Raw genomic sequence first — 17,190 nt, 5'->3', positions numbered from 1 at the left:
AGCTACAGCCACAACCTTTCAGAAATATATATAAAAACCACAAGGAGACAGGAAACGTAAGAAAACAAAATATACTTTATTAAAATTAAGCATGTTAGCACCTCAGTGTAACCTGGAGAAGTCAAACAGTCCAGCAGGTAACCAGTCCAGCAAGGCCAAATGGCTGAGTATCCTGAAGTGCCTCCTGATGGTAGAAAAAGTACCATGACTGTCAGGACATGCACGCTCTGAACGGGCTCAGAGGCACAACCAGCCTCGTTTGCAAGGAGGGATGTTGTGCTGCCTACTGTCTTGATGGGAGCCTCTAGAGCTGCTGGACCAATCACATATGTTAGATCCCATGGTGGAGCAGGTATCTGCTTGTCCTACAAAAGAAACCAAAAACAAACCCAAAACAACAAGCCAAACCAACCAAACGAAAAAATCGCTGCTAACTCGACTCGCAGAAAAATCAGTATAGCACAGAGCTGGAGAGCCACATATCAGATTGGAGAATAAATTAAACTGAAGTAACAGCAAGGACTTGGTACATGGATAGACATGTAGCATCCTCACAGATGACCATCCAACTTGGCACACACGTTAATAAAAATGACCCATGCATCACATAGCAGGCTGTGACAACCTGGAGCTGAACTGGCTTCAGGATCTACAGAGAAACCTCCGGCTACAAAACCCCACGGTGCCCTTTTGTTCGGTTGTATACAGTGTTGAAGCTGATGGTTGTAAAGCTACATTAGCCAGTGTTACAAAGATTACATAATTTCAAACTAAAGATACTTTTTACATTTAGAAAATACCTCTATAAAATTTAGTAAAAGTGACATCCAAATCTACTGAGCACAACGCACTCCGGTTCCAGAAGGATCTCACAGAGCCAGGGAACACCTGGGAATTCTTCCCTCCAAGGTGAATATGGGTACACTGTGGTGAAGTGCCCTTTGTTCTTAACATCCATCATCATTTTCCACTGCCACAGGGCCATGCTGGGGCACCACACACTCCCCTTCTCCTCCTCCTCCTCCAAACTGCTGAGGGATGTGTTCCACCAGCCAGGCTGGAAGTGCATAACCAAGCCAAACCCGTGGCTTTGCTACCCTCACTCCACCCTCTTTCTAGCCAACGCTGATTTGGTTTCCTGTTGCAGAAAGTGAAGGGACTGATGCTGGCTAGAAACAGAAACTACACAACCATTCCACATAGATTTGTTACAATACTCGTAAATCTTGGTTTAGAACACACAAGCAGGTTTTAGTATGGTCTTGCCTAATGTACAGATTATTAGTCATGCCAACTAGTTTAGGATTAGACAGGAAAGGTTTGCAACCACTGCAGGTAAAGTCACTTCTGTTTCATCCTGGATCTCAGAACGAAAGCCAAGGATTGAAATTCCAATGTGTTACAAAGCCTCCATTTCATTAGAGGGAGTCTTAAGCCAATGAGATAAACTACAGCTGTTAAGTGCCACCGTGTTCCTTGTACCAGACTGTAATCCTTACTGGTGTCGAGAGCATGGAGACATCTGTAACCAATTCACACACGCTGCAGAGAAAGCAGAAACTACACGGTACAAGAACACTCTTTAATCTGGGGGTTCTGTCACGCTAGGAACAGCAGTCTTTTATGGCATCAGTAATTTACTGAAGAAACACATCACCCTGAGAGGGTTTCTAAAGCTTTCCTCCACTGAGCGAGGCTGAACGCGACATCGCCGACCATCCTGCGATGGGGACAGCGCCCACGGCAGTCGGACACGCCTTCTCCAGGGTAGTGTTGCTGTTACCTCACTTGACACAGAGCGAGTTTATTTGCTGAAAACCGATACCCTACGTCCACTTAGTGACGGCTCGGGTCCCATCCACGCTACGAGCAGCGCGTTCCGACGCCGCACACAGCGGGTTTGATGGGCCCGGGGCGAGGTGACACCGGAGACAACGTCGGGGCGATAACGGCGCTGGGCACCGAGCTGATCCAGTCCAGGCAGGGGAACCCGACGGCCTTGCCCGGCCGGGGGCTGCTGTGGCGTGGGCTGAGCCGGGCACGGAGGGGCCGCGGTCCATCCCATCTCTGCCGTGCCCGGCACCGCAGCGGGGGCGGCGGAGGCTCCGGGATGGAGAGCCCCGCTCCGGGCCGGGCGCCGGCAGCGCTCAGAGGCCGTGGCGCTTGCGGGTGCCGGCGCTGGCGGCGTGGAGCAGCCGGTCCTTCTCGCGGATCTCCTCGCGGAGCTGGGCCTCGGCCAGGCGCAGGCGGCGGATGCTGCCCTTCATCTCCTTCATCTTCACCTCCAGCAGCGCGATGATGTCGCGCTGCTCGTTCAGCTTCCTCAGCAGCTCCTCCGACGTGGTGCCCGACGACAGCGAGTACGAGTGATCGGGGGGGCCGCCCTCCACCGGGCTCTCCTCCCCCGCCGCCGCCGCCGCCGGTACCGGCACCGGCAGCCGCACGGGGCTGGGCCCGATGGTGGCGGCGGCCCCGAGCTCCACCTGCACCGTCAGGTCGATGGGCTTCACGTCCTCGGCCGCGCCCCCTGCAGGGGCCTCGGCGGCGGCCGCGGGGCCCTGCGGGGCGGCGGCGGCGGCGGCGGCGGGGCGGGGGCGCCGGGCCCGCTGAGCCTTGCGCTCGTTGACGCCGCGCAGCGGGAAGATGGTGGGGACCCGCACCAGGTAGGACTTGCGGCCGCCCTGGAAGTGCTCGCTGCAGACGCGGTGGCCCGTGGTGGGCTGGAAGGTGCTGAAGCAGCCGCTGACGCCCGCCCGGGAGACGTTCTTGAGCCAGAGGCGCCGCAGCTCCTCGTCCTTGGGGAAGGTGTAGAAGTGCAGCGCCTTGTCGCGGTGCGAGTTGTTGTAGCAGCCCGGTACGCAGCAGGTGAAGCCCGGCATGGCCTCGCGGGGCGGGGGGACACCCGCGGCGAGCGGGGCGAGCGGCCCCGCCGAACTACAGCTCCCACAAGGCCCGCGCGGCCTCTCGCCGCCGCCGCCGCCGCCGCCCCGGAACTACGCGGACCACAATGCACCGCGCCGCCGGCGGAACTACCCGCCCCACACTGCGCCGCGGCCCCTCCCGGCGCGCGCGCGCGTGTCTCGCGAGAGGCGGCGGGAGGCGGGAGCCGTTCGGCCGTTACCGGGCCCGCCATGGCTGACGGGCGGTCCCGGGCTAGGCCCGGCCTCAGGCGCAGCGGCCACAACACGCGGGCGGCGGCACAGGTGCCCCGAGGGATCTGCAAGGGCGGGCGGGAGGGGAGGAAGAAAAGAAAGAATGGAGGAAAGGAGAGTCGCTGTTGGGATCGACCGTCCCGTGGGACTCGGCCGGTGCCGCCCGCCCGGTCGCTCCCGGTTTGAGACAGCAGTGATGCCTCTGAAGCAGGAGCGGAGGCTGCTCCCTCGCCCTTGTTCGCCTTTAATCGTGGAAAACGGGCCGAAAGGCCTGACCCAGGGCGCTCGGCAGGTTTAGGTGGCGGCTGTGCTCTGAGGCTACTCAGGATTCCGTCCACAGGAGGGTTTTATGCTGGAACCCCCTGGATCATTCCACAGGAGGGTTTTATGCTGGAACCCCTGTAGGTGATTCCACAGGAGGGTTTTATGCTGGAACCCCTGTAGGTGATCCCACAGGAGGGTTTTATGCTGGAACCCCTGTAGGTGATTCCACAGGAGGGTTTTATGCTGGAACCCCCTCTGGATCATTCCCCCAGCTGATTTGTCTCCCGTCCACACGGGAAGTGCCACCTTTGTCAAAAAGCCAACACGCGCAATTTCTCTTTGGAATTTGGAAAAAGTTTCTTACCAGCTTGCCTAGCTTGTGATTAGAACATGGGTGGTGGATGCTTTTGATGTTGCAGTCTTTAATAATGAAAATACTAGCTTTGAATTGCTTGTCTCTTGATTTCCCTCTAGACTGGATCGAGTGTAGAAAATAAGAGTAAATCTGTCAGGAGCACCTTGGCAAAGCAGAGACTGGGAGTGTTCCCTGATCTCAGAAATGGCACCCCACGGCTTATGCTCAAGAGAGTCATGCAGAACCGTAAGTGTCTTTTTTTCCAGGAGAATTGAGAACAGAAAAACAATGGTTTTGGAAAAGTTAAGAAAACAGAAGGTGTTCCTTGGTGGCCCATTATCCTTTCCCCATTACACAAAACAGAAATCAGATTGTTGTATGACTGATTTGTGTAACAGAGGAGTCACTGCAGGGCACCTGAATGCAGAATACAACTGCTTGAGAGATCAGGCTTTGCACTGGTGAGATCAGAGCTTTGAAGATCCCCTTCAAAACCCTCTTCACTTGGTCTTCTTATCGTGGTGACTGAGCACATAATCCTGGTGCTGCCTTTGACTGTAGGTTCAGGTGTGAGTTATTCTGCTGCAGTGCAGGGAACCCCCGTGCTGCCCCCTGTCACCACTGGCTTTGTCACTGCCAGCCTTCCCAGGAGTAGAACCCAAACAGTTTTCATTAGGTCTTTATTTTCACCTGCTAGCAAATGTTATTTACAGCCTGTAGCATAGGTGTGACATTCTGCTGTATTGAACTGAGGAAAGGAAATGTTCTGGTTTGTTGGCAGAGCCCCAAGTTTCACCACTGGCACCTCAGATATCTAACCATGAAGACACAGAAGAAGCTCATTCAGAAGTCCCACCTAAGAGGGTTTCTAGCATGTAAGTAGGGTTTTTTTACAATTTACGCTTTTATTACACTATTATTAGAGTTGCAGTTTTTGTGGTGGGATTGGGGAGCAGGACTTCTCTACTTGTGTTTCAGTGATCAGAATTGCATCTTGTCAGGTGGGATTATCAGAAATTCCTCTCCAGCCTGGTTTGTTTTGGCAGGGGGGAATTGCAGCTGCCAGATGTTGCTCCTGAGGACACATCTGTCACTGTGTTCCACATGAAAAAGAAGAGAAGGAAATTCAGCATTTCTGAATTTGAGAAAGCAGCAGAGAGACGACTTCCCCAGTACCAAGGTAAGGTTGCAGTCAAGAATTGCCTTGCTCAGTGCTGCATTTGCTGTCAGCTGGTTCTCACCTGCTCAGCTCAGTTGTCAGGACCTGCCCAGTTGGGCAGTTGTAGGTTTGGAATCCAGATTGCAATATCTCATGCAAAGGGGGAAATGGAGAAAGTAAAAGCCCCCATCCTATCAAATTTAAAATAAACCTTTTAAAGCCAAGTTCTAGGCTCTGCCATGACTGTATGTAATTTCCTGACTACTTTTGCAACTTGGTGCTTTTTGAGCTTTGAAGTGTCTCCAGAGGAACCCTGTCTTCTTCTCAGTTCTAGAAACTTTAAAATACAAGCAGCTGCATACTTTCAATTGCAATTATATAAAATAATGATAAAGTTCTTTGTGAGCAGAACATGTTTGAGTTCTAGTTTCATCAAGAGGTGGAATAGGTATCTGTGTAAAACTCCAGATGTGTTTGGGTTGGGTTCCTGAAGGGTGGTTGTGACCAAGACCTAACATCTTGTTATCAGTGTGGTAAAAGAAAAATTATTAAATCTGAGAGTATGTGCCATGTTAAATTTTCATTGAAATAACTTATTTTCTTACCCTTTCAGAAATTGCTTATTAGATTTCTAACATACAATTCTGAAATGTAGACAAGAAATGGTAAAATGACCTCATTATCTAATTCTGTTTGCACCAAAGTAATGTTGTTTGAGGATTGTAGCATGGCTGGCTCTGAAAAGAGGAAGATCCCTTGGGATGTTCCTGTAGTCTGGTGTGTAAAGGGTAATTTCTCAACTAATGTGCCATCCACTTTTTCTAGCTCAGTCAGCGTTGGACAGCACAGTTCTGACTCGGTGAGTTTAACCTAAAACGTCTTAAATTCTGTCTGTCCTGGCTGTGATCACATCTGAAGGGGTGAGGAACAGTGCAGATGCCTGGGTTCATGTTCAAGACCTGTGTTAGTGTTATAACACAGGCATCTGCCCCTCTGCTGATGGAATTTCAAGATGTTGCACCACACACCTTTTGATTTTCAGAAACTGTGCCTCTGCACTGTGTGCCTGGGTTGGTCTAGCTTGTAGTGCTGCTATTGCTCCTCTTTTCACTTGCTTGGATCATTCCTTTTTTCCTTTTGTTCTCATGCTTCCAGCAGTAAATCAGCACACAATATACCTTAGAATATTATGTAAATCAGTACACAATATACCTTAGAATATTATGTAAATCAGTACACAATATACTTTAGAATATTATCCCTGCCTGTTCATAGTTTTATTACATCAATTGCATCTATGCAGTATTTTCTGGACTTTAAAAGCTTTTTAGTGAATCAAAGAATTTACTTTCTGGTGTTGCCTGTGTACTTTGCAAAGGACCCTGGCCAAAATCAGCCCAGCCCAAAATCACCTTACTCACTGCAGCCCTTGCCTGGGGTGCCACACAAGCTGCTTTTTGGGGCTGCATTCTGTATTTCTGTCTTTGAACCCTCCGAACCCCCTTTTTAACTGGCTTGCCTGGAGAGAGGGGCAGGAGGTCATTGAGCATGGCCAGTCTTCAGGGTGCAAAACACCTGCAGTGAGAAGCATTTCCTCTGCTTTAGGTGTTGCTATCAGCTCTCTCTTAAACCAGTCACAGTGTGTTGGTAGCTGTACTTTGCTGAGAGTATCGATAATAAGAAGATTCTTAAACTTTTTGGGAAGTTCTCCTACCATTCCATTGTTGTCTAGGGTATATCTTTACTCTCAAACTTTTTTTTCCCCTTTTTATTTTTTTTAAGATTCATAAAATTCCATCATGTATTCTGAGGGGGAAAGTGGGGTGTGTGATTTTGACATTTCCCCCCCCTTTTTACAGATCCCTTCGTATGTCTGTGGGTTCCTTGCTGGCCCCAGACACCGTTGAGAAGAGGGGCTTGCTGCGGAGGCCCAAAACCCGCAAGGCTGTTGACATGCAGGCCTTTGAAAGCAGGGTGGAACAGAACCTGCTGAAGAGCAAAGGTTTCTTTAGTGCTGTTATTTCTCTTTTGGGAGGCAGTGCCTTACTTTAAAGGGGCTTTTAGTAGCATTTACTGAAGCATGGTCTGTGTTTTTAGAATTTCAAATTTACTAACACATTGACAGAAATAGAGTGGGATTTGGGAGCAAGATTAGAATGAGGTTCTGCCTTGGCAGTTCCTTTGATTCTATGCACTTAAATGTGTACTTTGCCCAGTGTGGTCGTTTAAACCACAGGAATTGTTGGGGATCATCTTCATCTGTGGGTACTGAGGTCTCTGTTGTTTGGTAGGGAGAGTTGTGGGCACAGAAGTGGGGTCATACAGTGTCAGTGTTGGATCTGTTGAGGAGGAGTAAAATTTGGTTGAATGACTTAAATAATGAATTACACAAGTCCTGGTAGTATAGTGTGTCCCTATGACCTTGAACAGTTTTTCACACAAAATTTGTTTTAAAACTTTCTCAACAGGACAGAATGATCTTGTGGACTCACAGTCTGCATCTGGGATTCGAACAAGCATGCTGACCAGTGATGCAGAAATGATGATGAATAGCACAGAGCTCTTTGTTCAGCCCCAGCTGGATGAAGAGAGCCAAAATAAATTGTCTGCTCTTGAACCCCAGCTGTCAGATTCAAAAACTTCAGCACAGAGGAGCCCAGTTTCTGATGCAGATCAAGAGGCAGCAAGACTGGAGGGCCTGGTATCCAGTGTGAACACAAACCAGGGAACCAAAAGATACTCCAAGAGCTCAAGCCTTGATGATGAGCATGTTGAAAGAGTGACTCATGTGTCTCCAGAAACCCCTGAAAAACAGGGAGAAGAAAAGCAAGATCACTCCCAGCAGAGTAACCCAGGGGCACAGATTTCTGTTACTGAAGAAGAGGTGGTTTGCAGTGAGTACTGTGGGTTAAGGCTTAGCAGGTGTTATCTGAACTCACAGAGTGGTTGAGGTAGAAAGGGACCTCAAGGTTATTTTCTCCTGCCCCTCTGCTCTGGCAGGGCCACATAGAGCAGGTTGCCCAGATCCAAGTGGCGCTTACGAGTCTCCAAGGGTATTGACTGCAAACTGTCTTCCTTCTGTTCAGATGGAGCCTCCCATGTTCCAGTCTGTGCCAGTTGCCTTTTCTCTTGGCACTGGGCATCAGTGGGAAGAGTCTGGCTCTGTCTGCCCTACACTCTGCCTTCAGGCACTTGTGTATATTGGTAAGATCTGCCCCAAGCCTTCTCCTCTCTAGGCTGAACAGTCCCAGCTCTGTCAGCCTTTCCTTCTAGGAGAGATGCTTCAGTCCTTTAACTGTCCTGGTGGGCCTTAGCTGGGCTCTCCACTGTGTCCATCTCTCCTTTGTACTGGGACCCCAGAAGTGGGCACCCTAAATTGGTCACAAAAATGAGGAGATAATATATAGGACATGTAGACAGACTTAGAAGGAATCTCTGGAAGTTCCTAGTTCAGACCTTCACTGTGGTATGGTCACTTATTTGTCACAGCCAACCTCTCCATTGTCCCCAGGGCCTTAAAAATCTTTGGACAGAGGCAGTTGCCTCCCTGCTCACTCTGTACCAATGCTTTGCAATTCCTTTTGCTTGCCAGTTTTCCCCTGGTACCTCTCCTTGGCATTCATTTCCCTGGGCTTGTCCTGGTTGTGTAAATGGAAGCAGATTTTCCTCATACAGTTTGGATCAGGCAAAAGTTGTTTTGAAAGGACAAGGGAAGGAATGAACAGAAAAAGGTTAGTTGCTCAGAGAGCTCCAAAGGCAGGCATTTTTAGGACAAAGGGAAAGATGATACAGAGTGTGGAGGATGTGGAATAGGGGACTGGATCCCATGAGGGGAAGAATAGGGGGAGTGAGCTGATCTTTAAGGTGCTGGAGTTAGTAAGGCATTAATGTCAGATCATAATGGTGACAGTTCTGCTCTGCCACAGGAGGCTGCTGGTGGTGTTGCTCCTCAGGGTCAGCTGAAAAACAGTTGCAAAGATTTTTCCAACTGGTTCCTAAGGTTCGATGCCAACTCCCTAAACTTCTTGAAGTACACACAAATGTTTCTTGTGTGTCTTCTTCTCCCTCCTTGGTTGGTTTTGTATTTACCAGGAAAGTTAAGAGAAAATTCCAAAAGTTACCAGGACACACATTAATGATCTGTTCTAGGTGTTTATAGATGGAACTCCTCTCTGCCCTCCAAAAGTTCAAGTACCTATTTGGGATCCCCAGTCACTCTAAATGTTTCCCGCATGTATTTGAGACAAGTTGTGTCCCATTTAATCGAAGACCTAGAAATAAGTGATACAGAAGAAGAGATGATTAATACAGAGAATGGAGTGGAACAGGAAAAGATTTTCCAAGAGGGTAAGAAGTACTTTCATTGTAGAAAGGGAATGGAGTAAAATCTGATTTAAACAGAGTTTTTCAGGTGACTTGTAAAATAAAACTTATTTTACTCAGATTAAAATAAGACTTAATTGTACAGTAGATGCTGGAAATAATTTAATTCAAGGCATACCAGAAATACGTGGTCATTTCCAGACAAGCTCTCTAAAAGTGGGCTGTGACTGGAAGTGGAATCAAGGTTCATATGTTTGGGCAGATCTGTACTACTGCTCAGCTTCCCATAGGAAAGATGAAGAGCCCTCATCTGGCTAATCTAAGCTGCTTAATATTTCACTTCATTTTAGGCCCTGTGTTGATGTAGGCAGCCCAATATTGTGGTTAGTGAAATTGATATAACTGATTTTTGCACTACCTTTGGCCACATTTCCTTGTGCCCTTCACTTGGGCTTGGGGGTCCCAAGGCCTTGCCACACTTGAACTTTTCAGTGTGAAAACTCCCAGTTGCTGGAGAAGATGGTAAAAGTGCAGTTTGACAGCTTTTGGTTCTGGACTCAGCCAAGATTTCCACACCCTTCAGCAAGTGACAGCATTGTCATGTGTGTCATGGTGTCAGAGTGCCCAATTTTCACAAAGTAATTACCTGTGTGGCTTTCTGCTTAACTGAGCTACATAGTAACAGATATGTGGACTATATATGTAGTATGAAGGAAAAAGGAATACTTAAGTAGTCAGTAGCTCAAGTTTTTAAACACAAGCAAGTCATGTGTCTGTATTATTTCTCATCCTGCATGCCAGAGGCTTGTCCTGCATGGTTAAAACCACTCTAGGCTCTCTTCTCTCTACAATGGAATATATCTCTTATAAAATTGTTTATTCAGAAAAATGGAGGAAATGAGGAGGAGAATCTGAGCACAAACTCCAGGTATTGTTAGATTTAAAGGAAAAGAAATTGGTCTTTTACACAATCACCAAAATTGAAAATGGCCATAGAGATGGCAGATCTGGAGGAGCTCTGCTTACTGTAAGTAAAATTCCTTCACTGGGATCTGATGGGCCCCTAATTAGGTGGCTGTGGAGCAAACACAGGAAAAGTTGGGCGTTTCTCAGCTATGAAGGGAACTGTTTCTGCTTTTCTTATTTAGAGTTTATGGCTAAGTTTATTTATCACAAATAAATTCCAGTGGTGGTTGAACTGGTGGTTGGTTGGGGTTTTTTTGTAGATAAGATGTATGATAGAATTTCTTATTTTAGCTGCAGAACATGGTGCAAGTGCGGGACATTCGGAACATTTGGAGAAGAAACTGGCTGAAAAAGCAGAATTGCAGATAACTGCAGCACAGAACAGCAGAGGTGAAACAGAAATGGCTCCTTCAGCAGGAGAGGAAGTGGAAGAAGGCAGCACTGGAGCCCACAGCTCTCCCAGAGCTGGTGAGGACACCTCTAATGCTGGCAGCTCTCTGTAGTGCCAGAGTGCTCTCGTGCTGCATGGCTGGCATCAGTGCTGAGAGAGACTTTGCTTCCTTTGTCTTCTGGAAGCTGGGCTAATTACTGGGGAAATATCAAACTGATTTTGTCATTTTAAGCTGGAAGACTGCAATTTATTTAAAGGGAAACCAAAATTGTACTGGCAGTAGTGTTTGGAAATGTATAATTACAGCAGGTATCTTCGATTAAAATTGACTAGTGGAAGTTCCAGAATCAAGCAAAGATCTTTGTTTCAGTGCTTTATTTTTTCTGTTTTGGAAATCTAGAACGTGAGATTACTGGAGGCATTGGAGCTGAAAGTCTGGGCAGGCACTCTCATGCCTTTTCCTCATTTAAAAAACCTGAGATGAGTCCAGTAAGTGAAACTGAACAAGGAGATGAACTGCAGGACCAGGCTATGATGCTGAATTTGGATAGTTCAGTGGAAGAGCCTGCTGAGGATGAAGCTGAACACCCTGCAAGTGAAGGTAAGGAATCTGCTCAGCATCTCTGTTACATTGTTTTCTTTCCTGCTCTCGCTTGTTAAGAAGTGAAAAAGTTCAAGAGTGAAGTTAGTGCAGATTAGACTTGGAGGAAACTGCTATGGGTTCATAGAGAACAGGTGAGATGCTGGTAACAGGAGCCTTGCCTGGAGGGACTCATGAAAATCTGCAGACAGGGACAAGTTTATAGTGTGGCCCTTGCAATGTGACTCTGTAGCTCAGCTTGTCCCTTTGGCCAGGAGAATTTGCCAGTGGCTTAGCAAGATGACAGAGGTAACTTCCAGACTTTGCAGTTCTCTCTGGTTAAAAAGGGTGCAGCTTTGTGGCACCCTGAATTGACACAGCCATCAGCCACTGCAGTCTGGTCCTGATGTGTGTCCCTGCAGCCTGGCCAGCCCAGGGGCCCAAGGGAGCCACCAGCCCGTGTGACAGGAGCTGGGGGGGTGGCACTGCAGCAGCTGTGCTGGCTCAGGGTGCTGTGGGGCACAGCCATGTGGGGAGCTGGCTTGGTTTCTCTCTGCTGTGGCAGCACTGCCTGCTCCAGGAGCTCTGGAAAGACACTTCATTTCCTCCAGTATTTTTTTCCCAGAGGTTTCCATGAAGACTCCTGCGTTTGTCCGTGCTCCAGCCCACAACCTCCTGCTGTCAGCAAAACCTGCACAACCTGCTGCTCCCAGGTAAGCCTAGGCCTTGTCCAGCCTGTGGACAGTGCTGAAATCTTTGAGTGAATGTCAGTGCTGAAATCTTTGAGTGAATGTCAGTGCTCTTCCAGGGCAGTCTGATGCCTTGAGGCTTTCCAATGAACCTTCTTGTAATATTTTCTTGTGCTAAAGGCCAAAACTTTTCCTAGGAGTTTTTCAGTTGGTAAGCCACTCTGGAGCCATAGACTCCAGTAAGGGATGCAGAGGCCCTTGCAGAAGAGGGGGAGTTACAGATGGCAAGACACTGATCACATGGAATGACATACTTGTATTGACTGCAGAAGCCTAAAGCTGTGTGCAGTTGCCATGTGCTGACTAAAATGGAGCTCTCTTAGAGGCAGAAGGTGAACCTGTCCTCTGCATTACTCCAAATTAGTTAACACTTGCACCCTCTTGACTAGAAATTTGGTTTCATCAGAAGCACCAGCAGTGGGTCCTAGGGAACCTAGGAGGAATCTTCTAGCCCATGACTTCAGAGCTTTGTCTATTAAAGCAATAAACAAGAAGACAAAATTCTTTTGCCCACATATGGGTGGACTGGAGAGAGTCAAGTGATCCACACACCCTCTCTAGGGTTTTGCATGTGTTAGCCTGAGATTCTAGTTTTTTTTCTGTTGTTTTCCAATTCCATATGAGTGAATCCATGGATTTCACTTAACTGTTCCATATTACATTTTTTCCTATTTTAGAATGGAAGACAATTGTAATTTCCTTTAGGACTTACAGCCTTGTTTAATGGAGAGGTGGGAAACCCTACAACCCACAAAAAAAGTCCCCATTGAAGTTTTTAATAGTGTAGAATGATTCCCTGCAAAGCAGCTTCCTCTTCCATAGATGCAGAGGTGACCTGTGGTGCCTCAAACTTTGTGCACTACTGTAAAGGGAATACTGCAGGGATGCAGTGGAAACTGCAGTCATGTGTGGCAGAGAACTCCAGTTTGCTGACAGTGTGTTACATGAACACTCTAGAATCAAGGCAACTTGAACCTGGATTGCTTCTCTTAAGGCCATGATGCCACATGAACTGTTTGCAAACTGCCCTGTGTGGGCATGACAGTTTTGAAGAATTGGGAGGGAGAAAGAATGAAGAGCTCAAGGTAGTTCTTATCCCTTCCAGCTCAGGTTAGGGTTTCTCCAAACTCAACCTGGTGTTCTCTGCCTCTCCCTTCTTCATTCAATGTGTGAATTTTCAATTTTCCTCAAAGGTCTCCCCTGAAGCTGCTGCAGCCTAAGACAGTTCCAAAGAGATTGGGAACATCCCAGAAGAAACCACGGGAGCCTCAAGTACCAAGGAGTTTGATAAAGGAGATATTCAGACATTTTGCTAAAATGCCAGTAACCAGAGATGCAATCCAAATTGTTGAAAAATGGTATGTAGCAACAAACTGCTCTTTCCATTATTTTTACTATTGAGGTTTTTTCCTTTATTTTCTCCCCTGAAGTAAACTTGTTGAGAGTGCTACTGACAAGCTGACAGCCATCTCTCTTCAGATGGAAAAAGTCTTGGGAGGCTTGATAAAAATGGGCAGAAATGTGGAAAGTGCTGTGCATTGCCTTGTGGGTATCTGATCAGTGCTGCCTTTCAGGTGCATCTGGGTTTTGTCCCACCAAACTGTAGCACACAGATTGTCTGTATCAATTCCATGAGCAGGGTGGCTCTGGACAATGGCCGTTGTGAGGGTGGGCCATGTTTCACTGGAGTCCAGGTTTCTCAGCTTTTTGCACCCTTGGACCTTGTTGCTTTCATGAGGAAAATCTGTGTATTGTCTGAACACTGTCACTGCAGCAGCCAATATCTGCCCCTCAGTGCTGATTTCTCTGTCACTGGTGTCAACCCCTGCTCCTGCAGCTGTGGGAAGTTTGGAAAGGGTTCTGGTTGTGCAGCTTTCACAGCTGTCTTGGCACTGAAGTTCCAGGGAGCCTGGGCTGAGAAGCCCAGCTTTGTTCATGGGCTGGAGAGTTTCTTCTCCCTCAGCTTTCCCTGGCAGGCTGTGACCTGCACAAGGAGCAGCTCTGGTGCAGCTTGCCCTGCAGAAGGGAGTGAGTAGCTGGTATTTACAGCAGCTTTGATGTGCTTTGATTTCCCCCCTCAGCTCAGACAGATACTTCAAGCAGCTGAGTGATGATCTGGAAGCTTACAGCCACCATGCAGGGAGGAAGACAGTGGAGGCAGCTGACCTGGAAGTCCTCATGAGAAGGTAATGGAAGGGTTGTTACTAATCTGCAGTTGTGTTTGGTGGTGCTTTGATAGCCCAAAAACAGCTGGTTGTTGCCAGAATGTGCCACCAGCAGTGTTTGCATAGGAAGTGTGGGATCTGGGATTTACTCTGAGGCCACTTCTGTCCCAGGAGACATCCCTGGACTTGGGTTGCACCACTTGGTGATGGTGGAAGGGCAAGGGGAAGTAGTGAGGGGTTGTGAGTGCAAGGAGTCATCTGAGGAACCAAGAGGAGAAGGATTTGTGTAGAATGTGTAGAGGAAGTAGAGAAATGCTAAGAGGGAGGCTGGGCTGCACTGTTTGCATCCTCCAGTGAGCTCTTTGATGAAATCATCTGCAGCTGACACTCTGAGCATTTTCACATGTCCTGCTGTCTCTTTTGGTGACTTGCTCTTCCTGCTGCTGCACAAGCTGATCCTTGGAATCCAAACTGACAGTTCCCCTCAAGAGCAGGAGAAAGAGCCCCCAGCCTGGGTGGGCAGGGCTGGCCTCTCCTAACAGCAACCTTCCTGGACAGCAGCCTGAAGAGCTGTTCTCAGAGCTGCCTCACTGCTGTTCTGTCCTCTGCACATTCACAGCTGCCCCAGCTCCTGCCTGGATTTACTTTATTCTGTGACCAAAACAGAAGGGATTTATTCTTGGTGTGGAAGCCCTCTGTGAGGCCTGAAGCAACCCACCACTTTTCATTTAAAGTCCTTACTCTGAGCGGTTGTTCTTAATCTCCACTGGAAGAGTTTCAAATGTGAAGTTAAAGTCACCTGGGGGATAGTACAGGGCACAGCTGATGACTCTGGCTTTGCATGGGCCTCTGTAGGTGAGCTGGTGCTGGTGCTTAAAAAGAATAATCTGTTGTTGTCCTGATGCAGAGGTTTTGTTTTCCCACCTGACTGGTGTGTGCTGAGGTATGAACAGGCCAGGAGGCACAGTGGGTTACTTGTCCTGGTGTGAGAATTCCATGCACTTGTTGTTTCACCTTGTTCTAGATGTCTTTATGCCTTTTTACTGCCTCATAAAGAGATCAGGAATTGTTGCTGGCTCATTGCATAAGAACAGCATCTCCCTTCCTTCCACATGGGAAGTATGAATAAATTTTGCACTTCCTTTCTTTCTACAAAACTGGGAGATGCTGATTTTTTTCAGGCCAGTCAGCTAAATGGTGTACAGGAAAACTCCATAGCCTACCCAGCTGGCAAATGCCAACCACCTCTGAGTTGTGACTGTAAAAAAATCTGGGTACTGAGCTATTTCCTTCTGTCCCATCATTCTGTACACATCTTCAAAGGGTAGAATTTATCCCGTGGTAGGTGGATTGTGAATTTAGAAAGAATGAGCCTCTACTTTGGTCCTGATCAATACAGATGAATATCCCCATGGTAAACAGTGGGAAGCTGCTCTGCAGGACCTCTCTGGGTCTGTCTGCTCTGCTGTGTGGGCAGTCCTGCATGGCACCTGCAAACACGAGTCTGGAGCCGTTTGTCACGAGCAGTCAGAGCATTTCAGCTCTTAAATGCAAACACAGCACTGCAAGAAAGCTTTACTGTGGCATTGAGTGGAAACACATTTCACTAACAGCTCTTGTTTCTTCCCTGCTCTCTCTGGCTGAAGGCAGGGGCTGGTGACAGACAAGATGCCTCTGAGGGTGCTGATAGAGCGTTACCTCCCCCTGGAGTACCGCAGGCTCCTGATCCCCGTGGCAGTGAGTGGAAACAAAGTGCTGCCCTGCAAGTGAAGGTGCAGGGCTGCCCCTGGCCTGGGCTGGTGGCTGCTCCCAGGGGCTGACTGGCTCTGGGTTCTCCATGTCACTGCTCCAGGTGATGCTTTTCCACACGCACCCAGTCAGGCAGCCACTGCTGGATGTTCTCCTGAGGGCTGGCAGCTTGTGTTGTGGCCACCACACCACCCTGCTGGGTCTCACCAGCCTTTGTTACAAGTAATTTGACTCTCCATATTTTTATATGTTACCTTTGGATACTTGTACAGCTCTGATAAATAAAATGTTACATGGGTTTTTTTTGTGATGCCAATGCTGTTTATGCCAGTGAGCTGAGAGGCTCCTGCATTGTGGTGTTCAAGTTGTTCCTAGCAGGCATTTGGGTGCTCTTCATGCCAGCCATGGTGCCCCTTTGTTTTCCACTGGTGTTCCTGTGCAGGCAATTGCTGCTTGGAGGAGCTGGTCCATGCTGTGCTCCTCACATGTACCAGTTTAGAGGGATGGAGATGGATACTGGATTTTCTCTTCAGTTCCTTCTGGGCAGTCAGTGTGGCACAAGTTGTTTCTCCCCATCTGAGGCTGTCCTAAACCCTGCTGCAAGTGTGGATCCTCCTACCCTCTGGGTTATGCTGTGGGTGCAGTACAGTCTCCTCAAACCACAGCCACGTGGCACAAATTTATAGGGACTCCTGGAAATCCAACCCAGCTCTTGGCAGCAGGGCTGGAGGTTAAACAGGTTCTGAACAACACTGAAGGACACAATGGCCAGTGCAGTTAAAATCTCTTCAGCAGGCAGTGCCACTCCAAATGGCAGGCATTTTTCAAGGATTTTTTCAAAGCATAATTCCATTACTACAACAAAGAGCATTTTTTGCTGATACAGTGTGACTGAAGTGTTGGAAAGAGAAGGGTCCTTTAAGAAGCTCTGCTGGAAGCAGTGTCTGCATGTCCTGCATGGGTGGGATTCCCTTCTCCAGGGTGTGTCAGAGTTCACTTTCTTCTCAGCAGGAGCAGGAGCTGCAGCTCCCGAGGGGAGGAATGGAAGCAGGCAGTGCTTTGCACCTGCTGCCTGCCACGTGTTGGGCTGACACTGGGGTTGGATGTTTCATGGGAATTCTTCAACTCACTGGAGCCTTTTCCTTAGGCTGGGTGTATTCCAAACAGTTGATACCTGTTTGGCAGCCTGGAGCCTCAGAGGCTGTAACTTTTTGTATCCAACTGGCTTGAACAGATACCTAAATATATATATTACAACTATAGATGTAGTCTAAATATAAAATCTAAATATATAACTATATAAATACTCTCACAAGGAAGGGAAGATCATTCTGTCA

At 48.1% G+C, this 17,190-nt stretch overlaps 2 protein-coding genes and 1 long non-coding RNA gene across 3 annotated transcripts; 2 read left to right on the top strand and 1 right to left on the bottom strand.

Moving 5' to 3' along the window:
* Positions 1-57: 57 nt before the first annotated feature.
* On the bottom strand, positions 58-2,879 carry THAP11 (THAP domain containing 11). The gene has a single exon (XM_071440651.1). It carries the CDS (start codon positions 2,877-2,879, stop codon positions 2,148-2,150), a length of 732 nt encoding a protein of 243 aa, XP_071296752.1. The 3' UTR covers positions 58-2,147.
* CENPT (centromere protein T) lies at positions 2,878-16,152 on the top strand. The gene is given in 14 exon segments (XM_071440650.1): positions 2,878-3,063; positions 3,066-3,203; positions 3,891-4,017; positions 4,553-4,646; positions 4,818-4,951; positions 5,756-5,789; positions 6,790-6,932; positions 7,399-7,824; positions 10,511-10,687; positions 11,011-11,211; positions 11,816-11,903; positions 13,133-13,297; positions 14,021-14,125; positions 15,751-16,152. Coding segments are annotated over 14 exon segments (2,142 nt in total). The 3' UTR covers positions 15,875-16,152.
* On the top strand, positions 3,225-3,864 carry LOC139596391 (uncharacterized). The gene is made up of 2 exons (XR_011681313.1): positions 3,225-3,557; positions 3,636-3,864. It is a non-coding gene; the product is annotated as an uncharacterized lncRNA (long non-coding RNA).
* Positions 16,153-17,190: the final 1,038 nt, after the last annotated feature.

Source organism: Agelaius tricolor, unplaced genomic scaffold (genome assembly GCF_023055355.1).
Source record: "Agelaius tricolor isolate 1412-34295 unplaced genomic scaffold, bAgeTri1.0.p SCAF_15, whole genome shotgun sequence".
Classification (NCBI taxonomy): Eukaryota; Metazoa; Chordata; class Aves; order Passeriformes; family Icteridae; genus Agelaius; species Agelaius tricolor.
Note: the sequence above shows the minus strand (reverse complement) of the source record. Positions and strands in the feature narration are given on the sequence as shown.

What these genes read in the sequence shown, in the direction of transcription:
- THAP11 (XM_071440651.1), bottom strand. Translation starts at nt 2,879, where the DNA reads ATGCCGGGCTTCACCTGCTGCGTACCGGGCTGCTACAACAACTCGCAC.